The 14,921-nt window shown below is 39.2% G+C and overlaps 1 protein-coding gene across 5 annotated transcripts; it reads right to left on the bottom strand.

Moving 5' to 3' along the window:
- Nucleotides 1–771: 771 nt before the first annotated feature.
- dazap1 (DAZ associated protein 1) lies at nt 772–14,795 on the bottom strand. 5 transcript variants are annotated; one of them, XM_047050302.1, is made up of 13 exons: nt 14,667–14,795; nt 13,051–13,091; nt 12,198–12,364; nt 11,680–11,745; nt 11,154–11,258; nt 10,846–10,894; nt 8,142–8,224; nt 5,506–5,653; nt 5,189–5,218; nt 4,563–4,715; nt 4,292–4,459; nt 2,862–2,951; nt 772–1,615 (listed from the first exon to the last, which is right to left on the bottom strand). In XM_047050302.1, exons 1-13 carry the CDS (start codon nt 14,696–14,698, stop codon nt 1,443–1,445), a joined length of 1,305 nt encoding a protein of 434 aa, XP_046906258.1. In that variant the 5' UTR covers nt 14,699–14,795; the 3' UTR covers nt 772–1,442. The 5 variants fall into 5 exon arrangements, with proteins under 5 accessions (XP_046906258.1, XP_046906257.1, XP_046906259.1 ...); XM_047050301.1 differs by having other exon boundaries at nt 11,154–11,261; nt 14,667–14,794; XM_047050304.1 differs by lacking the exon at nt 2,862–2,951 and adding an exon at nt 2,003–2,101 and having other exon boundaries at nt 1,527–1,615; nt 11,154–11,261; nt 14,667–14,794.
- Nucleotides 14,796–14,921: the final 126 nt, after the last annotated feature.

Below are 14,921 nucleotides of genomic sequence, written 5' to 3'. Positions count from 1 at the left end.
GTCATAATTGGTCAAAACAAATACTGTAATAATAACAAAAGTTGTTTTCGTTTTTTACATTTGTGATTTAGCACTTTTTTAATAGTCCAGTTACTTGTTTTACATCTTAATACAAATAACCAGATTGATACGTATTTTTTTTATATGCATAACCATAATCACTTTTAATGAACAAACTCTTGAATTTGGCTCTACTTGATATCCGCGATAACTCGTTACACCCACAAGTTGTGGCACATCTCAGGACAGACTCATATTCTGAAGGCTAATTTGCATAACCGGAAATGCAATTAAGGACTATTCTCTGGGACTATCGAGGCCAGTTTCACTACTGCTTGACAACACTCTCACGGAAACTGGTACCATGAACAAAGCGACCTGTCAACTCTCAAGATTCTTGACGTGTTCTTAAATTAATTTAAGTATGGACTAATAATTCAATATGAAATGTATCCCTTATAAAACTAGCGACACTATTATGCAATTGTTTAAGTATTTGAAATTCGTACTTTTTGTTTCTCAATATTCCGTTATCTCATTAATTAAAATTACTCATCCCAACTCACAATGTGGGCTACTCTATTACCTATTACCCAAAACAAGTATAGCTAGATACAGATCAGGACTATTTTTAATCATAGCCAAAGTCATAGTCTCTAAGATCGACTCCTTTGTACCATATTTAATCTTGAACTTAATTAGATTATGGTCAGTAAATTTGCAGAACCAAAAGTTTATGGCTTACAAAAATTACAGACACCAACAAAAGCATATCTTTAAAACATTTATTTGAAATAAGTTTTCCTTTCTTTTTGCATAAGTGCAAAATGCACTCGAACAGCCACCTGAGGGAAGTCTACATCTTTAAATAAAAAATAAGCAAAGTGTACATTTATAGTACAAAATTCTCTTTTAAAAAATTGCACAGTTTGTGTATAATATATATTCATATTTCCCATTTTAAACAAACTTTAAAATAAAAAGGCTCAGAAAATAAACAAAATTGACCAAATGAAAAATAAAAACATTTTCCCTAGAATTTAAAGCTGAGGAAACTTGAGACCCTGTTTTCTTTTCTGTATCCACCATAAATATACATATGTCTCTGTTTATATATATATTCTCTGTGCTAGTGTTTGACCAGACAATCAAAACTTATTGCAAAGTAGTAAAGTTCTACTATAAAACAAGGGGGGGGACAAATAAAGGTTTTTTCATGTTGACGCTCAAAAGCTTATGCAAAAGTCTCTTCTTTTACATCAAGTGAAATTGTAACAGAAGTGAGTTGGTGGAATCCCTGGTTTCATGAGTTGCTTTTGCTCTCTCAAATTGTGTGCATTTGTTCCAAATAACAATCCAGAAATCCAGTTTTTCTTTATGACCAGAACACACGTTTCCCTGACTTTGAACTGAACGCTTTGTTGCTGTGACCTTCTGAAGTCTCAGCGTCGATATGGATGGAAGCCCTGTACGTTGTGATTCTGTCCTCGGCCGAAAGCAGTGGCTGTGGCCTGGGGTCCAGCAGCGGCTTGTACTGCAGGGGCCCCATATGACGCCGTCTGCTGGGTAGGATCTGCAAAGGTGTGGCCAAACCCAGTAAGGTCCTGACCATAACCTGTTGAAAGGATGAGGTACATAGACAGAGAAAGAGGAGCTTAATCATCACAAGTGCCTAAAAACCTTTCTCACAGTTCCTTTGGATAAATAAATACAGTAAAAGACAAACACAATAAAGAAAAATAAATAAATACAGAACCGATCACAGATTTAATGACTTCTAAAGTTAAAATCAAATATTGTCTTTCTTTCTTGAATTTAGTTACCCCTTCGTACAATGGTACGATTTAGATAACCAGCCAGGAATTACACATTTTAAGTCATTCTAATTTAGTTATCATTCGTCTTGTTTAAATACATAGAAATTATGCTGATGTTAGAGGCTTCAAAACAAGAAAAACAATATTTTCAAATACTTAGTGCAACAAGCATAAAGATGCTTTACATTATGGACACTGGATGGCACCATCTCCCTGTTGCCACAGTGGTCAGAGAGGCAGGAAGGGAACTGCATAGACATCCAATGAACACAAGACTGTACCATCTAAAACCCATTTAGGACAATACGGAGAGAAAGAAAAAGACAACTGAAATGAAAGGACAAAAATGGTAGGAGAATACAAAATAAGTTTCTCATGGGGTGCTCAAAGCGCTCCAAAGCTGGAAAAAAGAATTAGGAAGACCAAGGCACAGACCTAGCATGACCACAGAAAAAAATCAGATAGAAATTTAGTTTCTAATTTCCCCGGCCAGAGGTGTTTTTGTCGCTGTATCACATTACTTCCCTTTGATGAGGAGATGGCATATGAGAAAAAACAATGAATTAATAGACTGCCATTGCATTGAACAACTGTGCCATGAACAGAATTAGATCATCCTTTTATACTAGCAAAGCAATGCAGAGGGAGAGAGAGAGTGGACCAAGAAGATACGTGGATGTTCACGGTATAATGAACTAGGCTACAGCCACTATGGGGAATGAGATGATGCAACTCAGACTTCAATCAAAAGTTTACAATTTGCCACTCAATCTGGGTTGGTTGTTCATGTTGTCCTTCAAAATGATCATCTCATAAACTACAAACGATGCATAGCCATAGTTCAGTACACTCTGAACGTGAAAACATATTTTACACGCACGTACCCAAAACGTGCATGTAAAACACAAACACAAATAATAAACGAGAAAGACGTTGGGAAACACAGAAGTTGCAGCTACCGTACATGACACTATGTACTGAAAAATATGCTACTTTTTTTTTTCTTTTTTCGGGGTGGTTGGAGAAGACAATGCTCACACCTACCTGCACTATATCCCTGCTCATCCTGACCATAACTGTGAGAAGGACGCGTGGGTCCGTAGGCAGAGGGGTCCTGAGGGTAGTTACCCAAGCCTATCAGGGAGATGAGGAGACCAGGTTGACTGAACCCAGATACCGGCCAGTGGCCTACATTGAACATGATTCCCCCTTTATCTACACCACCACTGTGGCAGTGACTTACACTTGTCCCTTCCTGCGACTGCTCTAAAACTGTTCAAATGAATGGCTCAGATCCATCTGGAATTCAAAACATGTAGGGTGAATGCCCTTTGCTGCCTGTGGGTATATACTGGGTGGTTATTGTACTAAATGACTGATCAGGCAGCCAACACTAATGACAAGGAGCAGAATGGAGGCAAAGCACAAGCATGACACACTGAACAGGATGGTAGTCTATAACAAGTTACAGTAATCAATAGTTTACCAATTACAAGTAGTAAATAGTTTCATCACTTGCTACAAAAACAATGCAAGACTTTAGATTTGGTGTCATATCCTTCCATTATCACTTGCTGTGGGTAAATATAACAGAGACAAGAGGGGGAAAAAAACTGTGGAAAGGTGGGCCTGAATTGGTCAGCATAAATGAATGTTAATCAGCTTGAGTAGGACAGTCTGCTTTTCAAGCAGGAGCCCCTAAACCCAAGGTTGATGACTATAGGCCTGTTTAAATTACAGTAATTTACAATCTGGTACTCTGCTACTACAATGTTTAGAGCAAGAGATAAGTGCTCTATTATAAATGTCAAATTACTTGAGAGGCATTCAACCTAAATTGATTCAGTACGTGTATATAGTTCATAGACGTAACCAACGTGTGCATGATGGAAACCAGTGATCATGCCTTGTACATCAGTGGGATGGGTGAGCCGTAGAATTGAAAATATAGGACTCAAATGCCAGCACACTCATTCACCAAGAGACAGGGGGTCCTGGATGATGGGCTACTTGGAACCTCCTGCAGCCAAACATCTACCATAATCTATGAGGGACACAGAGGGAATTCCACTCCTCTCAAATGCAACATTGCGAGGCAGGATGATCTAATTTAAACCTACCATTCCTTACCAATCCATTCATTTGAAGGCCAACCTGGATGTTCCTGAGGTGGGGAAACCTGGAGGAGTCTTGGGCATGATGTGGCTTCTATGGGAGCTCCATAGCAGAGCCAGGAAGGCCTACAGTATTATATGTGCGCAAGCGTGTATGCATGTGAAGCCGTTAAAAGCTACATGGGAACCAAGAGCAACCTCCTGCTTGTTGGTGGGCTGTAGTGATAAGCCATGGCTGGTTGGGGCGTTTGGTCCTCACAACCAATCAAAAATCTTCAACCAACTAGATACTCCATTTTTCAGTTGAGGAGTGAGTTGAGAGGCAGGAGACATCTTGTAGAGCATGTTGCTTCTACTCACCATACTGGCTGTAGGGGAAGTCGGGCTGTCCCGTGGGGGCTTTGCTCATGTCCTGAGTGGGTGTGGTGGCAGGGGCGAACCCTAGAGGCCCGGATCCCGGAGTGGTGGGAGGGGCAGGCACTCCCTGTGGCGCATACTGGTCACCCTGAGGCGTACCAAAACTGTACCCTAAATCACCACAGAAACATCCGTCAGCTCTGTGTGGATGTATATCTTCTTGTACGGTTGGGTGTTATACTGTTTGCATTTCAAATACGCTGCTGTTACTGACCAAACTGAGGTGGTGTGCTGTATCCTTGCTGCGGATAGCCCTGAGGTGCCCCGAAGCCCCCTGTCGGGGTTGTTGTGACCAGGAATGCATTGAATGGTGAAGGGGGCTGTGCAGGGGCTCCACGACCGGCAGATAAAGGGGGGCCGTACCCACCTGTGATGACACACCAAATAAGGCACATGGCAGAGTCTCTTACCACATTCGTACTGCCACAAATTGCTTGTGTATTGGAGCATGTGTTCCCTGTTTACAGAGCAGGGGTGAGAAGGGTGGCTGTTAAGCCTGAATGTTTATTTTCCCTCTACTGATGTGGAGTTAGAGGTGTAGTGTCTGAAGCATGATACAAGACCTCGCCTTAACAGAGGCAGGAAATGTTTCAAAAGTAGTAAAATACCTCAGTGACTTCAGCTATTGCGAGTAACACTTGTTAATGCCAAATTTTGGTATAAGAACAAAACATGGAAGGCTATGATAAAATACTTTCTATGTAAGCATTCTGCAAAGAGACATGGGAGAAAATCAATCTGTGAATAACATTGTTTTCCAGTTATGTGTTAAACAAGAGGGATGCTAATCAACTAGTAAAAGGGAAATATTTCGTGCGAGGGACACAGAACAAAACCTACCTATAGGCTGGCCCGCTGACACCCAAACTCCTAGGAAGAAAGTTTGAATATTAAAACACAAACTCAAAGATGGTAACACTACTGACCAAGTTGAAGATTCACCAAAGTACAGCTGAAACAACCTGGACGTAAGAATGTTCATGCTAACCTGAGCACTAGTGAAACAATGACCTAGACGTGCAATGTTAATGTTGGAACTGAATTTGACACATTTTAACACCCTTAACGTCTTTCTTCCAAGCTTAAATACAATGTCCATGTTCCTTTATCTGAGAGAACAGGTCGTGCTCTGATCTCTGGGCTTCTCTCCCACTCACCCTGGGGCCCATAACTCTGTTGCCAGCCTTGGGCAGGTTGTGCTGTCCAACCATTGGCTGCACTCAAGATGCCTCTGGGTCCCCATTGGCTAGGTCCAAGCTGGCCAGGAGCTTTGCTATCCCGAGGTTCAGCCCTTTTCACTTCCACCTGGACAAAGGACGGGAAGGGCACGATATGCAACACCAGTACTAAATCATAGAAATCCCTTCCCTACCAGATGGCACGTAATTCTAAGGCTTGCCTTAAGATTTCAGGGGGCATGACAAGAGATTAATTTAACATTTTATCTGGGGCCAGTATAAGGCTGCTTTATGTAGATACTGTAGGTACTTATTTGTGTAAAGGGGGAGTTGTATAACAATATGTTTCTCAGGTACTTTATTGACAAGAAGCTCATGTTTAATTTAGTTTTGCATGGAAAATATACATTTGAATAGATTTCAAGAGTAATAGTTACAATTTTTATAGGCTTTTAAAGGTGTACCTGAGTAACAAAAAGTTCCAGTCTCCTTTAATTTGTGCCCTTTAAATGTAGATAAAACATCTAATGTAATGTCAACACTTACCTTACCCCCGGCTAACGCTTAAAGAATCTCAAATTTTATTTTAACTTCAGGTAGAATTTCAGAGGGAGATGAATGTAGAAAGATATTTGCATATTTGATATAACAGTGAAACGTGCAGATAATACTAATAGACAGTCTTAGAAGTCAATTTAGAAAGGAATCTTCATACCGTGTCAAATGCAAGAGAAAATGTTAATAATACTTGATTGGCTGATACTCCCATTAAATTGCACTAATTAACATTGTGCTTATGTAAAAAGTATGCAGTATCGAAGCTTAGAGTAAGTAATAGTCAAAGAAGCTTAAATGAAAACCCCATCATTGCCATCCAATATGGCTTACGTTGCTATATCACTACATGGCCTATAAAATCTTTCATGGCGGTACGCAGCCACAGAGATACCAGCAGTTAACCAGAGCAAAAAAAATGGGTTGACACTAGGGGGGGGGGGGGGGGGGGGGTAGGACTGAAATAGAGAAGGGTTGAATTATTGGGGTCACCTTGCATGAGGAAAATGAATCATAAAATTCTCACAAGCTTTAAGGTGGTGCCACTTCCTTTGCCTGCCCTCTTCCTTCTCTGTCGACCTAATTACACGCACATGCTTCCATGAGTGGCCCGCCGCGAGCACTGCTACCTGGGCCTTGTCCCGCGGGCATCACGGTTGGGAGTGATGGATGCCATGACTTCTGCACATTCCCCACCAGCAGAACTGGGATTTGTCGTGCGGTTTGATGTGCTCCAGTTTCTAATTTTGTAACATATCTCCCCCCCACCCCGCCTCCCTCAAGTCCCAGCGCAAGGTAATGTCAACTCAAGAACAATAGCTTACATTGAACTTCGATACCGACTGGAAATCAGGACAAAGTGAAGGAGACTTGCCAAGACGATGGTGAGAAACTGGTCCTCACTTAAAGAGCCACATATAACTCATATCTTACAATGAGGTCAGATATTAAATTCAACGTCTAACTTTATATGCTGTATATCAATTTAAACGTATAGATAAAATATATGTTATAAGGAATAACCATATTTGAGAAACGATTTGCGTTTACTTTTACATGATAGTTCCTCAGAGGATGCATTTGACTAACATTTGTCAAAGGTACAAATTATTAATGACTGAATAGCAATCTACATTAAGATTTTCAAACTGGTTTTGCTGGTATCATAGCTGTGAATTCAGGCATCTAATTAGCTTTAAACGCTCCATTGAGATCCAATTAATAATGGGGGCTATAAGCTTTATTTTCCCTCAAACACTGTGTGCATTGATATGTCTTAACATGCCTTTGAACAGGGCCCACCCATTTTGGTTCTCAGTATTTATCGACACAGTATGGAGACTCTGGAACTGAGGTCACTTAATTGAGGTTTTTCTTTAAATTTTAAAACACAAGTTGGCGGGGAAAGTATCAAATAACTCAAAAAGTAAGTGACCTGTCAACAAAATAATCGGGGGGGGGGGGGGGAAGAACTTAAACAAGACCAATCCTTTAGGTGACTGTTTAAACTGAATATTTCTGTCTTATCACCTAGTTCCCATACTATGCTTAATTTCAGGCCACACCCTGGAATCTCAAAAGCCAGACCAAGTATTCTGTCGTTCTTAAAGTAAAGGCTTTCAAATACTCTTTACAACCTAAAGGAGAGGTCAATGTAAACGAAGCCTTGGGCGACTCTAGAAGTTGTACGTAATATTTCAGAGGGGTGACCAAGTCTTTTTTTTTTTAAGGACAAGACAACTAAGTCATTGTCATCTAAAATGTTGACTGAGATTGTTTAGAATTAACAAGGAAAACTCCATAATGAAATGAATCTATGTGACATTGCCAACTGGAATGACTACAGTGAGTACTATGAAACCAATTCAGTTTGTACATTTGTAATGAAGTTGTCGTGAAGTAGATACAGATCATTTGAACCCTATGAGCCAAAGGCACCAGGCCCATTGGTGACCCCTGGAAATACAGCTGTAACTAGAAGGTTACGGCCCCAAACAACACTTCCCATCGGCCAAGCCTCCGTTCGATCTCGAGGGTAAAATAAAACTACAACTACACACTTTTTTGCCCATGATGTCGTGAAAATGCATGTTGACAGCCTGGTCCACTGATTGTTCGGCCTCGAAAGTAATAAATCCAAAACCTAGCCAACGACCAAGAGTGAATCAAGGTAGCAGGGCGTTGTGACAACACAAGATGAAGAACAGTATTGGGGTCAGCGAAATGGGGATCAAGACTGGGCAGGAGGCTCCTGGGGTTTGGGTGATGTCGCAGGCTGACAGCACAGCACAAAACTGGGGGACTTAAGGAAGTTACGCATCCAATTCACGTTGTCAAATAATACTTGTAACGTGTTATTATTATAATAAACTGAAGCTCAATTCATCTACAGGTATGTTAAATGTAAAAGTTTGATTCCATGTCAGGAATAAGGTGTGGTAACTATGTGTAATAGTAGTTTAGATGTTTATATTTGCGGTTTCATCCAAACCCCACCTTGATCTGCCCTGTAGAATATTGCTGTGCAGCATACACTGGCAGCAGCCATTGTTAATGCATAACACAAATGGAAAAACGGAAATTGTACAATGTCTGAAGCTTTCTCCAAGCTTTCCCAAATTTTGTTTAATATTTTGAGTCAGCCAGGATAAGCCTAAAATGGAGAATTACTAGAATACTTTTCACAATAGCAACACAGAGATATAGGCCTTTTGGTTCTACTAATAAGCGACTAATGGTGCTGTCAGAGTTTGCATGGGAGATATACAAAGATGCCTTAAAACATATAGAATATAATTACTCAGCTGTCATAAAATATCATCTCTCATATTGAATTGTACTTGCAGTCCTGCTCTATTGTGATTCTAAATTCTTCTCATATACCAACACAAAAGGCACTGCAATCTCAAAACAATGTTTTAATGCAGCTCCATCTATAACTGAAAATGTTCGATTTACGTTGAAGGTATGTCGGAAGTTGTTCATTCCACATAAACATCCACTACAGAAAAAAAAACTGCTAAATGCTTTTAAGCATGCATAAGTTCTGTAGCAGCACCGCACTGCAGTGAACCAATTCGATAAAGTTTTTTCTAGTGGCAGAATTGGGTTGGTAGAACATCTTCACTTGGGAGCTAACCTGCTTCCAATAACAATCCTTTGGGATTGCTAGAGATTTTTGAAAACCTAATATTATCGTCCCCAGCCTCTTGAACCAGTATAAACAGTGACTATAAATACCATCTATTTGTGACCTGTCCTTCATATAACTTCAAAACTCAAAAACATATAAAAGAAAATTGGTCACATCAGAGTAGAAAACGTGGTGGAAAATTACAAACCACTAAATCCTTAAGTTTTTTTTATATTTTTTATACAGCCGTACATTTCTATCATAAATGTGCTCCATCTACACTTTGTATAAACCCCAATTTTCTGACAGTCTGAGCTTTTTTTTTTACTCTTACATCTGGCCTGTACCTCTGTGATACCACTCTGTACACAATTACCTAAAGGAGAAAAGACAAATCTTAAAAAAGACGGTTAATCTCATTCAAACCATTCATGAAGAGAAAGGGGATAGAGAAAGAAAAATAGAAAGGGCTTACTTACAAAAATACTTTACATTCTACATATGGGAAAACACTTAATATGCCATTTAAAATATATAATATATGTCTACACAGAAACAAATAAAACTTAATTCACTACAAAATGTTAAATTGTCATTTTAGTCATTTAAAAAGAAATTAAATTGACATTCTTGACAATGTAAATGTTGTTATTGTTGTAAATTCACTATGCAAATCCAAATGACAAAGTATTCTGTTTTTCTCCCAATAGAGGTTAGTGAGCACTGAAGGAGAAGAGGTGTATTCAATGCTGTGGGCTGTTGACCCCTGCATTTTTGATAGGTAGGACAAGTGAAGAAAACAGCTCTGAGCAAACACAACAACCTGATATATTAAAGCTGTCATTTGAACTGTCAGGTTATTAAACTCTTGACAGTAAATGTGAGTAAATATTTACTAGACTATACTCTTACCTTGTGAATATTTTGGCAACACTTGACTCAATCACCCTGTACAAGCTTTCAATCTGTGGGAAATGTTTCTATTTCGACAACATTTCTGCAAGTTAAACCCTATGTACCAGCTTAATTCTGGGTGTCAAATAAGGCATTAACAAACATTTTCAATAAATGTGAAAGGAAAGATTAACATATGTTCCATTGAATGTCTAGTGCAATATCCATGCGCTATTCTACGATGGAAACAATAAATCAAGCACTAACCTACTACAGATGCTAATATAATTTGGTTTTAACATTACCTTCAGTATAGACCAGCACATTCATAAATGCTGAGATAGGCCTAATGATTCAGTCCCAGCCATGTGACACTGAGTAAATGAACTGCCTTTTCCTTAAACTGAAATATTTAAATTGCAGCAGAGGCTGATTCTGTCCCACAAGGTCATGAGAGGACACTACAATGTTTAGAATTTATGTCAATGCTTTCTCTTCACTTTCTCACCATGCAGATCTGGTTGCATGGGAAAAGTTTTTTCAGTGGTTGAGGGGTGCCATCCATTGCAGCACGTGTGAATGAACGATGAGCATGATGTTGCACCAGTCAGAGAACACTGGTCATTTCTAATTTGGGTGGAGGGCTGAATGGGCTTCTCTTCCTCTTTGGGTCAGAATAGTTTGTCATGAGATTCAAGATGGGAGGTATGGAAGAGAAAAACAAGATCAGCTTTTACCTCGTGGCCTTTGTTTCTCTGCATCATAGATCATTACCACCTCTGTGACCTTGAATTGAACAAAGGAATACATTGGCTACGTTTGGTGCACAGACAAAAACTGTAATCGTTAATTCGTATATTCAGCTTGATAACGTGTTATCAGTTTTCATCTCGATATGATGGCATTTGGCACTTGCTCTTTTGCCAGTGACCTTCCTGTGGGCAGTTTCTGTCATTGGGTATAGTCAATGCAGCAAACACTCAAGTCTGTGGTTAATAAAGGGACCACTATGCAGTACTACACATTTTTCAATACAAGGACTTACCACTCCAAATCTATTGAAATAGTCCCTGAGTTCAGGTTCACCACAGTTGTGGGGGATTCCACCAACAAATATCTTCTTTGACTTATTGCTATCTGATTTGCTGCCCTTCTGGGGAAAAAAAGAAGAGATAATGTACATGACTACAAAGCCAAATAGAAAGTCCTGTTGTCATCTACAGTCATCTAGTAAAGCATCAGATAGGGAATTAGTATCTCTCCTACAGCCCTGGGGTATAATTCTTAACATGTCATATCAATGCACTAGTCTCCACAGATCACAATGCACCAGTGCCCCCATCTCTTACCAAGGCACATTTCACACATAATATCCAATGGCTTGTACAATAATCTATTACACTGATAATAACTCACTGAATAAATACATGATTATGATTAATTTCATTTGGAGATGCAACATAAAATAGGACATTACAGTAAGTACTATTCATCTTGAAAGCAAGATAAACAGGGATACATTTGGTGCCCTATTTCTGTTCAGCCTACACAAAATGAAATGCACTTCTTACCCAGCCATCCTTGGATCGAGTTTTTTCAGGTTGCATTCCTCTGGGAGTACATGGTTTAGGGTCAATCTGACAGGAGACATTTTTTTTATTCAGCTTAGTCCTGCTTGAAACCCCCATCAAATTATTCCAACAAATCTTCATCATGTGACATCAACATTTAACTTCATGGATGACATGTATCTGCAACATACCACTTTGCAAATTGTACTTTATGGTACATGGTAATGTATTTCACTTAACTTACATTTGTATTGCTTCTTCCTAGGTATTAAGTGTGTACAATAACGCATATCATATCTATAGATACTACTCTTACAAGGAACAATATGCCATTCACCCAACAGTCAGATGTCAACCAATAAACAACCTCTGCAAACCAGCAGGTGACAATTTCTCACTCAAGACAATGGTTAGTAGAAACTGTACTAAGTACAGAACCCTTATCATCAACATGTGTCTTAATATGAAATAAAAAAAAATTGTAATATATATACATATGCATCACAGGGCTTACTCACATTCCTGCCATCAAGGTTATGAGGTTTGGTCTCCAGCACAGTCCGGACACAATTTGGATCTTTGAATTTGACAAACCCAAAGCCTCTAGACTGATTCGTTGTTTTGTCCTTCATGATGACACAATCAACTACCTCTCCATATTGTGAGAAATAGTTTCTTAAAGTCTCTGATAGAAAAAGAACACACTAACATGAGTCAAACAACCTTTGTGAGGCAATTGACAGATAATTAGGTACCTCTATTTTACAGTGCATGCACATCTTATTTGTCTCAAATATTAAACTACACAAAAAAAAAGAGTAATAAAGGATTATCTGCACATTTTATTTTGCATATACATGTCCTCACAAGACAGGGCATGCATGTTTCAAAAATGACAAACCATTTCAGTGAATTTTCATAATTGCTTTTCTTGTCATAGAAAGCCCTGGAGCATTGCACCAAGGAAACAAGTGCAGAAAATCACTTCTGTAGCCACAGCGCTTAACTTTAAATGCTGCCAGGATAGAACTGCCGGCATGCGTGGTGAAGACACACACACACAGTGCCCAATCAAGCATGATTTAGTGAAGAGCTCTGGGTGCCTGAGGCTATAGACAACCCATCTGAGGCATGGTCTGAACATTTGTGAGAAATGCGTGCAGGTTTGAACTGAAAATGCTATGTAATAACATGCTAATTTGTCAATAATTAGTGTATTATTGAGGTAAAATTGAACTTGTTTTCAAACTTTAAAAGATAGAAAGCAACAATAATTAGCGTAACACTGCACTTCACAAGAGTACTTCACAAGATGTCCATTCTATGCAATTAAATCTAGCATTTAGCCCACAAGTTAAGCTGTTTACTCACCCTGTGTGGTACTCCAATCCAAGCCACCCACAAAAAGTTTCCTGCCAGTATAGAAAAAAGCACAGATCTCAACAACATCTAAATAAAATATAACTAATGTCCCATTATGTAAACATAACAAAGATCATATAAAGTCAAACTGGCCAGTGTAAAATAATAAAACATCTCCCATGTAGCCATCTTTTTCAAGAGACCATAAAAGCATGTGTCGACTTCTGCTGACGCTCAATCGCACTATGGTAAACTGTTTTAATACTATAAAACAAGCAGTGACAATATGTCTGCAGCCGTTGATGCATTGAGAATGATACCGATATAATGTTGTCCAAATCTACAAACCCACTGTTCAGCTGACAGTAGTTCGTTAGACTTGCTCCAAGGACAACTAGTACTGAGGAGGTAACATTGGGACCTTGTTTTACTCGAAGACTTACGGGTGACTTGAGCGAACAATTAAGTTATTGTTTTTAAAACTCCTGCCACGTATTCAGATTTTTTATGTTTGCTGCTAAACCATACAGCATTTGATTAGTTAGTAGCTTATAACTCAAGTAAACAGAAAACCATCAAGGTGGAAAAGACTTTGCTTAGATGACAAGCAATAGACTAGCAATAAAAGTATTAGCTAGCTCAAATTAAAATGCACCGCTACTGCCTAGCAATTTAACATGAGTACAGTAGTTCAAAAACCTAAACCCAATCAACCACAAATTGCAGTAGCACACACTAGCTCTTAATGTAAGCGTAGCTGACGAACGAAAGCTAACGTTGCAGCTCCTACTCATCCTACACAGTGGTTTAGCTAAATAAGTGAATTAAATTTCTTTACAGCAAAATAGCGGCAATAGTAACATTCGTTTTTTTTTTTTATTGTTGGTAGTGACAAGAAAGCCATTATTTTGTATCGGTATAACTCCTCACTGTTCTTTCTTTTGCCCCTCATCCTCACAATCAAATGCCCGCTAAATGTCCTGTCTGCCTGAGCGAATGAGGTTCCTACGTTACACGCTAGCACACTAGCTTGTTGGCAAACTAGCCTAGCTAGTGGGTAGCTGTAAGTGATGTCAGCTACCGTTTTACAGCTACTGTAGCTAGTGGTGACAGGAAAGCTGAAACATTTTACGTATATTCTAACTACATTTATATCATATTTAATTTCCAAGTAGCTGGTTAAGTCAGATATCAAGTAACTTACAAGCCAGCAAGATTGCACTTGCAAGATGAGATAGTGTGTACTTACATACTTGGCTATCGAGGGATAGCTAGACTGCTACGCTTCTACTGTAGTACTACCTATCCACAAACATTTATTTCTAGCTTTAATTATAGCTAGTGTAAGTACTTTTCCAACTTACAAGTAACCTATCTTTCAGCTGCCTTGAGCTACACTTCTATCTTCACAAACTAGCCAAGCCATCTCTAGCTGCACCGTAGCCTACCTGTCAAAATGACAGACATCATCCAAGCTACTAGCTAGCAGAGAGAGTGACAAGTCAGAAATAATTAGCTAGCTTGCCAGCTAATTTAATTTCGCTACAAAGAGTAGATAGAAAATGGTTAGCTCTAAGACTTCTGTTCAGTTTTGACAAATTCCAGGGACATTAGCTTCATCTTACCCTACTTCGTCTCCGGCTAAGTTGTTGTTCATTTCTGAGGCTAGTGCGGTGGGCTGGTGAGCTGTCACCGGTTTATTGCTTCAGTAGTACTGCCTCTCTACTGATACCCGAGGAAGGTCACTCCGCTTTTGGTTCAAACTGATCTGCGCAATGACGACATGTTTGCCACGGGTCCCCCTGCAGGGGATTCTTTTTTCTTTTTTATTCTGCAAGGCATTATGGGACATGTAGTTTAGTATTTTAATGCAGCATTCC

The sequence above is a fragment of the Hypomesus transpacificus genome, unplaced genomic scaffold (assembly GCF_021917145.1).
Source record: "Hypomesus transpacificus isolate Combined female unplaced genomic scaffold, fHypTra1 scaffold_107, whole genome shotgun sequence".
Taxonomy (NCBI): domain Eukaryota; kingdom Metazoa; phylum Chordata; class Actinopteri; order Osmeriformes; family Osmeridae; genus Hypomesus; species Hypomesus transpacificus.
The sequence above is the reverse complement of the archived record's forward strand: the minus strand, read 5'-3'. Positions and strand labels throughout refer to the sequence as shown.